Source organism: Cyprinodon tularosa, unplaced genomic scaffold, assembly GCF_016077235.1.
Source record: "Cyprinodon tularosa strain WSP-4 unplaced genomic scaffold, ASM1607723v1 ctg119, whole genome shotgun sequence".
Classification (NCBI taxonomy): domain Eukaryota; kingdom Metazoa; phylum Chordata; class Actinopteri; order Cyprinodontiformes; family Cyprinodontidae; genus Cyprinodon; species Cyprinodon tularosa.
The window spans coordinates 611,355-620,587 of record NW_024037992.1 but is presented as its reverse complement, the minus strand read 5'-3'; the positions used below and the strand labels follow the sequence as shown (position 1 = coordinate 620,587).

The 9,233-nt window shown below is 41.2% G+C and overlaps 1 protein-coding gene across 1 annotated transcript; it reads right to left on the bottom strand.

Moving 5' to 3' along the window:
* Positions 1 to 2,860: 2,860 nt before the first annotated feature.
* On the bottom strand, positions 2,861 to 5,954 carry bsnd (barttin CLCNK type accessory subunit beta). Its single transcript, XM_038268337.1, has 3 exons — positions 5,639 to 5,954; positions 5,491 to 5,567; positions 2,861 to 3,015 (listed from the first exon to the last, which is right to left on the bottom strand). The coding sequence occupies exons 1-3, from the start codon at positions 5,813 to 5,815 to the stop codon at positions 2,916 to 2,918; spliced, it is 354 nt and encodes a 117-aa protein (XP_038124265.1). The 5' UTR covers positions 5,816 to 5,954; the 3' UTR covers positions 2,861 to 2,915.
* Between the last annotated feature and the right edge of the window lie 3,279 nt (positions 5,955 to 9,233).

Here is a 9,233-nt window from a genome sequence, read left to right as displayed (position 1 = left end):
CTACATTATTGTATTAGATTGACCCAATTAAAGTCTAAACCAATGAACAATCTGGAGCAGGACGTAAAAAAAGTATCTTCCTCCATTCAGAATTAGCTTAAGCTAAGAAATTCCCCAGCAGAACCGGATGCAGGGTTCACATGTTTAGATCTTCAAAGTCCCCAACAAAGCGTTCATCTTTCCACAAAAGGCAGATTTGAGTTTAATACTGTGAATAAAACCTCAGAAATTAGTGTTTAGAAGACATTAATGAAACTCTCCACTCATTTAGGTAAATGTTATTGTGGCGCTGCTTTTGGGAGAAAAGCATTAACACAGAAAAAAGACCATGAGATTCATAAACATATCAGGGTTTTTTTTTATCTTCAAGTTTTAATCGCCAAAGACAAAAGCCTTCATCTTCACAATTAAATATGTCCCTCTTGTTGTCATACCTGAAACATCTCTTCTATTTAACATAGAGGATCTGAAAAGTTCTGTAAAAATAGTTTGATCCAGCAACTAAAGGATCATACTTCTCAACCTTTCTGGCTCATTTACCCTTCGGTGACGAGAACAGATGCTCCAACTGACTGACTGAGCTCAAACTAGATCTTTACCCTTTACCTGCTCCACCATGATATCTGACAGTGTTTTGTGAATCTGTGGAAGCTTTACAACCATGCCCTCAAATAATTTTCTCAGGTGGTACTAGGAGGATTCTGGGTGCAAAGATTGGTTTTCTGGGAATAGCAAGGTCAAATGCCTGATTTATGAGGAGTTACCGCTTATGTTGGTGTGTTAAAGCTCTAATCTTCTGCCTTCATGTGGACCATTAGCTGCAAAGCTCCTCTAAGTCTAGACATTAGTTTCATCTGGAAAAAAGTGGACTGCTTCCTCCAGGTTGGTGCGATTTTCTGCCACAACTGGAGAAGTTCAAGCATCCTCTCATCTTATGAGAAGCTCTTGAGCAGGTGATGGGTAATAGTTTAGGGCTTATTCCGTAGTAATACAAAAACTGCTTCACTATGTTTTAATAAAGAATCTTAGTCAAAAAGCAAAGCCCTAAATCTTCAACAGTCTCCTTCATTCATTGGTCATTTGAATCCTAACTAAAAGACTGAGATCTTGGTCAAAAGCAGCTGAGAGATTTCTGTGGTGAAAGTGGGCCTTATAGACGGGGTGGGGAGATACGTCATCCATGGGAAGCTCAATCAAAGATTAATCTCAGCTGATGTGGGAACATAATTCTATTCAGTTTATTTCTATAGCTCCAATTCACATCATGTCATCTCAGGTCACTTTCCAGTTCACCAGATCATCCAGTCAGATTGATCCAAAGTTTTCTATCTAAGGAAAACCAGCTGATTGCATCGACTCATTGAATCTTCAGCAATCCCTCACACTAAGCATGCTTGTAGCGACAGTGGAGAGGAGAAACTCCCTTTGAACAGGAAGAAACCTCCAGCAGAACCAGGCTCAGTGTGAGCGGCCATCTGCTGAGGCCCACTGGGGTTCAAGGAGACAGAAGCAGACATAGAAAAAGAAGCATAGATACAAAAGGCAACTGTCAACCAGCTCCACAGGCGGCCCCGTCCAGGAAACACACAGCCAGGCAGACGAGCTCCGAGCCAGGTCCCATGTCAGAGGATGAAGAGAGCACATCCAGTTAGTCACAGTCAGAGAAACAGGACTACACTGGAAAACAGGCCAAGCTCCAACATCTAGAAACAAAGGTGTTGATGGCAGCAGCACAGCTGATATTTCTCTCCAGGATGGAGTCACAGCCAAACAGGAACAGACCAGATGAAGCTACTATGAGAAAAAGCAGAGAGAGCAGAACGTTAGAGATTGAACTAACAGATTCTGCAGAGTGGGGGAATAGAGATAGAATGAAGCAGAATGATGAAAAAGGGATCCCTATGTCCTCCAGCAGTCTAAGCCTATAGCAGCAGAACTATAGAGATAGCTCAGGACATAAGCAGGATGGACGAACGTATCCCACTGGGAGAAACATCCACAGCTCGCTGGAGGGATTCCTGCAGGTTTCTGTAACGTTCCCAATCAGACTCCTGATGAGATCCTCCTGTACAGCCTTTCATTTAGCTGAGGATCTGAAGTTTGAGCTTAAATGATGTCTTCCTTTCCAGCTGCTCCAATCTAGTTTAGCGTTTTGGTATGATATTGAATTTTACCAAGTAAATGACATAAGCCTTAAAGAGATAACCTACAGCCTCTTATCCACATTCCCCTTCAGGCAGCTTTGGCTTCCAGCTGTCTGATTAATCCAAACCTGAGACTCATGTTTTCTGCAGAGACTTCATGTCTCAGTGGATCAGTGGGATTTTATGGACAGCACAGAATAAGTATCATATGATAAACATGCTGCACAGGGTAAAATCTCCCATAGAAAGAAAACAAAGATACTTTTCATTTTGTATTTTGCCACCAGGGAATCACAGGACCTGCTTTATTTGATACGTCAAGGAGTCTGCTGCAAAAAAATAAAAAAAAAAACAATTCAAAGAACTGCAGCTGCAAAGCTGTTCCTCAAGACTAATAATTAAAGCAGCTATAGCTAATGAATAACAGTTTGCCCGGTTCAGGGTGTAGATGGACCTACAGGGTCTCTGCAGGTAATCAGGTAAAGATTTTATTGCTGATAAATTAGATGTGCAGCAGTTTTTCAACAGGAATTAAAATCTTTTTACATTTTTCATAGTAAACAGCACCACCTTCTGGGACTATTGAATAAAACATGTTCAACTTTATTCATCTTTCCCAGCAGCACCAGTTCACAAATGATTTTCTACTTTCAATAACGGCACTAGAGTTGTATCATGTTGCACTGATGCTGTCATTTACTGAACAGCTTTAACTGGTATCCCTCCAGTCCTCAGCTGGGAAGCTTGCTGGGATCACGGCGACTCTCTCCTTCAGACCAGATGCAGAGTGGGACAGCTGTGACACTGGCTCTTCAGATGTGGCCCACTGCTCTCTCTCTGACCGCAGGAATCCGACCGAAGCTCAGCCTGCCTGGAATCCAAGCCAGCAGCAGTAGTGGGGGGGTAAAAAGAAGGGAGGGACAGAAATAGAAGTCCAGTTTCATCACAGTGTCCCAATTTTCTTACTTTTCTTTTTTTAACTGTGAGGAGGAGCGTTGCTGAGCAGGCATGTCTTTATCAGACACCCCAGTAATTACAGCCACTCAGGCAGGAGACGTGTGAGAGTGGCGTTTCTGGCTCCGGCGCTTTAATCAAGAGATTCTTAACAGTCCTCTGCTCCCGAGTTACCAACTAATTCATCCTCCTCGGTCACAAATGTCAGAGCGCTATCTCTTCCCTTCCGCTCACTCTGCTCTTGAAAACAGCTTTCTAGCATAAATTAGAAGAGGATGGAATGAGTGTCTACTGTACGAAGATAAAATCTGCTCGAAAATCGGAACTTTTGCACATAGAGCTGCTTCCATCACGGCCTGTGCAGAAGGATTTATCGAGATGGAGCTGAAACCATCATCATATCACTCAGATGTTTTCATGGTTCTGTTCTGTATCTTTGAGTTTTCATTGGTTTTATTTCCATTTTGTGTTATTCTTGTTATTTTGATGGTATTTGAGTTCTTAGGTATTTCTTGTTTCCCCTCTGTTGCCCTCGTGTTTCAGTCTCCTTTTCCCTTCTAGTCTCCTCTGTTCACACCTGCTCCCAATCTGCTGATTAGCCTGCTCTTTTTTCTCTCTCCCATATATACACCTCCTGCTCAGTCACTGTTGCTGGTTTGTTGTCATTTCATCCCCTTCCAGTGAGTTTTCCTGGTTTTTCTGTATTTTTGTGGATTCTGAGGATTTATGTTTTTGGATTTTTGCTTCTGTTGCCATTTTTGGTCAATTCAATCTTGCGAGACGCCACTTCAGCTTCAGTCCCTTCAAAAACGTCCACTCAACCTGTCAGATATTCTCCTAAAGTTGTAATAGTGTGCACTGTTTTGGACCCTTAAACTGTTAAACTAAATGACTTGGTTAAAAGCCTGTCAAGCATCTTTTTCTGCTTTTTTAGACTCACCGAGGTTTTTAATAAAGGTTCTGTTTTCCTCCTCTCAGCATGAAGTGTCTTTAGTTTTAGTCAGACCAATGTTTCTAGACAGATGTTTTTTGAAAGCGTTTCTCCAAGGCAAGCAACATGCTAATGTGGTAAATGTTTCCGCTGGCAGAGTGAGCACTGCATCATGACACTCTGATGATTATTTCTACCATCCGAGACAGACTGAAAAACACAGAAGCCAGAAGACGCCCAGTCGGATCTACCAAGCCTTTAAGTTTTCGGTTCCAGTCATATCCCACCATATGTCTTTCCTTACGTGTAATTTTCTTGCAAAGTCTTTTTTCATTTCTTCCTATTTTTTGCTTCATTTTAATTTTTCTTTTCTCCTACATTTGATTAATTAGGCTTAGGAGAGATCCAAGGTGAGAAACTATCCAATAACTTTGGACAAAGCACTAATTCTCTGCAGAACGTCCTTCAGCTGCTACGGTTGTGCTGAGATTTCCCTGCCAGCAGAGCTGGGAATGAAGCGGTCAGGGTCTCTCTCTCTTAACCAAACTAGATCCTCTTCATCGCACGGTGACACAACAGGACTCTGATCAAATCAAGAGGTTTAATTTTCTGTTACGGTAAGTTGAAATTCCCATCTACCCTAAAGGTTTTCCTCCCTGGATTTCCACCTCATCTCTTCTAATCTCTAAATTTGCTCCAATTGAGAAAAATAAAAGAAACCAAATTATGTTCAAATCAAAAATTTGAGATAAAGGGGGGAGACATCGTAATACGTTTGATTTAAGTAAGAGATTAAATATTTAAAAAATATATATATTTTTGTTCCTTTTTGAATTAATCTTTAGGTAAACTTAACATTTGCATCACTTATTTCTTTATTATAACAATACACAAAACCTCCAAACTCTAAATGTTAGAAAGTTAAAAAGCCAGTTTATTTCCGCTTTATTGGTGTAATTTCTGTTCTAGTGAACGCTTTAGGAATCAGCTCGGGGATTGCTGACTTGCAGCATAAGCTGGTTTGGCAGCATGAGGAGGAGGAGGAGGGATCATTATATTAATAAATTGTCCATTTTGTAATTTTCAAAGTTTATCAACTAAACTAATAACTACTTTTTTAGGAATAATAGCAGCTAAAGTGCTAATAGACAATTCTTGATTTCATTCATTTTAGTTATTTCTTAATTTTTAATCCAAGTCTCACTGTAATTTAGAAAACAAAAACAACTTCAGATAGATTTTTACTTCTGTTTGTTTTAAATGGGACTGCTCCTAAAATATTATCAGGCTTCGTAACAGACTCACTATCCCCTCCCCTGAGGCTCTGCTGCCGTCACCGTGCTCAGACTACATGATGGACACTCAGCGGTGCGAGATTGGCAGACGGCCCTCAGGAAATCAGCCAGACCTAAATAACCGGCATGGCTCTGTGTAAGTGTGTTCTTGTGTGTTAGACGGTACCTTTCATCTCTGGTTTCAAGTGAAGAGCAAACTAAATCCACCGGGCTTTCCTTCTGACTCACAGGCGTCACAATGACCTAACAAACACACGACTTCTTTTTAGGAAACCTTCTTCTCCAACATCCTGCATGTCAGAATCTGAGCGTACCTTGGGATAGCACTGGCAGAGGCTCCACACTGTCCCAGCACACACCATGACGAGACCAAGGACGCTCATTGTAACATAGACGTGCGGCCGCTCCTGTATCATGATGAAGAGGCCCATGGCCAGCACAGAAAGTCCGGCCACTATCAGCCCGTATCGATAGGGTTTCCCCTCCACCATCCTCACAAACCCTTTCGGCCAAATAAAATGTGAACCTAAAGCTCATAGAGAAAAGATTGAGTGCTTTCTTTGTGACACGGAGCTTGAAGGTGAAGGTGGAGGAACTCGGTTCCACTCGGCTGCTTATTACAGCCTCCAGACAGCCTGCTCAGGTCAGGTATAAAATTGCAGGTGTGCGTCTGTACCTGAAAGGTCACCTTGCTACAGACTACTGCATAGAAGAAAAAAAAGCAGACATTGCTACTCAGCAATGAGCCGTGCACAGTAAGCTGTCAGAGTCTGCTTGGTTCATATCTTCGTTTTCTTCCTCTCCAGGGATTTCCTCTCTTTGAATAAACAATCTACTGTTTATACCAGCCTGAGAAAGCAGCTCAGCTATTTGTTAACTCAGGTTTATGGCAATGTCACACAAAACTAACACCAGGCAGTCTGCAAACTGTGGCTGTTCAGCTGAACGATGAGTAACAAAGAGCTGTTAGCATTCAGCTGTCACTGCTTTCCAGTGCAGGAGTCACACGTAATCCAGCTTTTAAAAGGATCGCCCAATTTGGTGTCTTTAAGAGGCTACAGTAGCATCAATCTGTTGACTCCTATCCAATAAATTCCTCATGGAAATGGAATGCACTAACAGCACTAAGTGCAATCTTTGCATTTGCTGTTTTATTATCCTCCCTCAATGTGTTTACCTGACATTTAATACATCTGATCTAGCTGTAGCTGACTTTACTGTGATTTATCTCTATGAACATACTTGGACCTCTGGCATCCAATTCAAAAGGCCTTCGGTCTCCAGAGCTGCTGAAAAGACTTCTTCATTCATGGCTTTCAGTTAGACCAAAAAATATATTAAATGTAAAATTCTTGTTATCCAACCAGGAAGTTTGTTTTTGACCTTTCAAAGATAACAAATTGTAAAAGCAGAATCAGTTTCATAGGATTTTTTTTAATGTTTTATTTTTTGCTTTGATAAGAAGTCTATCTAAAATGAAATAATAAAAAAATCTTTATTGGCATTATAGCAACTTGCATTTCAAATGTTTTAACTGCTATTTTGATAATTAATCTTTGGGGATTAGCTTTAAGTCTTTAAGCTGGAAAGGCCTCGTGTCTATCACCTAAAGTTCTCCCCCTACAGATTCTGCATAAAACAATGTCCTTATTGAAAGATCACTCCATACCACAATATGTCAGACGTAAAATATGAATCAATAAGAATCTTTGTGCTCAACTATTATGTAGTTTGGAGTTGGAAATGTTAAATATGTTCCAGCGAGGTGGTTGCTATAGCAACAAATGGAAAGCATTTAATGGCAAGATGAAAAAAGCCACTTCCATCATTTCTCTTTACTAGTTTTCATTACTGTGGAGGTTTTCTTTCAGTACTTGAATCAAGTACATGTCTTTGATTTTACTAACAAGTAATATCTAATAATATTTCAGCTTCCAGCTGAAGAGTCAAGGCTGTAATCCTCAGAACTGTAATTAGCTCAGAACATTGGATCCAGCATCCAGTTGAAACAGACAGAGGGAGAAGGGAGCCGCTCTGGTTGAGGAAGAAAAAGGTAATTGAACTCGATAATCTAACGGAAGATGATTATCAATGCGAGTCACTAACCTGGTTTAACAGTTCAGTCCATCTCCTTAGAGCGAGGCAGGATCCAGCCAATGGACTGCCAATGAGATGTGGCGGGCACCGTCCAGAGTGAAGATGGGAACAGGCAAGCTCAGTAGTTGAGAGGCAAAACAAGGCAGGATAGCAGGTAAACATGGTACACTAAAACTCCCTCCCTCCATTGAACCAAGACAGGAACAGCGCACACTCAGTGGATAAGAGACATGATATGATCAGGAACTCTACGAAACAATAAAAACTTCTCATCCGCTGGCCTCCAAGAATGAGAACATGAACTAAAACATGAGCTATGATCTCAACATCACATCAGTAATCTTAATGATCTGGCCCTGATAGCTGGGACTGAGCCTTATTTAAAGGAACAGGAACAGGTGGATAAGAATTTTGACAGGCATCTAAACAGCCTCAGTATTCAGTCAAGATGTGGGAGTTTGGAGGAGAGCTGCTGTCAGCTGGATAAAGTTTGGATTGATTCTAATAATAAATTGGTTGTTTTTCCAACCAATGTAGTTGCTTAAAGCTAATTTGGTTTGAATAAACAATGTAATAATCAAAATTTGAGCAAACCACCGAACAAAGTCAGTGTTAACACGTTAGTATTAAGTAGGATTTTCTCCCAAGTGAGTCACTGTCAACATGAGTGGCGTTGTCTGTAAGAGACAGGCTCTCACTCTTGAGGTTGACAGTTCAAGACCAATCTTTCTCTTTTGAAAGTTGCGATTAAACTTAATTATTTTGGCTGATGAGACTAATTTGCATTGTTTTGCCCAAGTAAAAATATAGATTGGGTAAATTAGGTCGGTTTAGTCAAAAGATTGGTTGAACACAACTTCCAACCTGATTAAAAAAAAAAAAAAAAGTTTATTTCACTAAAATGGCAGAAAAACGGTTCACCTTAAATGAGTGTTCTAGGAAATTTTACACAAAAAAAAAACTTACAAAAGATTTTATTATACACACCAACCATTAACAATTTCAAGGGAAATTAAAAGGGGAAAAAAAGAAAAACAATTGCAAAAAAAATCACAGATTTTATTACCAACTGTAGTTCTGCTGTCCACCAGTAGGTGGTGACATGTTCACATGAAGCCTCATGAAGTGTGGGGATCGTTGAAGCAATTTGGCCAAACGGTTCAATGCCTCATGAGGCTTCATCTCACCATCACTAGTATTTACCCCCTTAATGTCAAGGGGCTCGGGCGAGACCGACAGAGGGAAGTTTAAAAAGTTTTTTAACAAAGCAAACAGACACACGGAGCTATGGATCTGCGGATAAGCAGCAACTGCGGGGGGGAGGTATGACACAACCCATCACTGGCGCTCTGGTTGAGGGAGAAAAACGTAATTGACCTCAGTAATCTAACGGAAGATGAAAATTAATGTGAGTCACTTACCTGGTTTAACTGTTCAGTCCATCTCAGAGCGAGGCAGGATCCAGCCGATCGACTGCCAATGAGATCAGGCGGGAGCCGCCCAGAGTGTCTCCGACGCAGCAACCTCTGATGAACAGGCAGGAGTCCAAGCCAGGTCAGGGAAACAGTTCATAGCAGGTCGGTTCTGAGATCCAGGAGTCCGTAGCCCACATAGAAAATTACACCCACATCCAGGTTTCCAGGAATCCTCAGAGAGCTCAGGCAGGTTCAGGGTTTCACGAGTCCAACAGAGTGGTCAGGCAGACACGCTCAAATGCAGAACAGGCAGGCTCAGTGGTTGAGAGGCAGAAACAAGACACGACACCAGGAAAACTGCAGAACTTTAAACTAGATCCCACTGCTGAGCCAACGA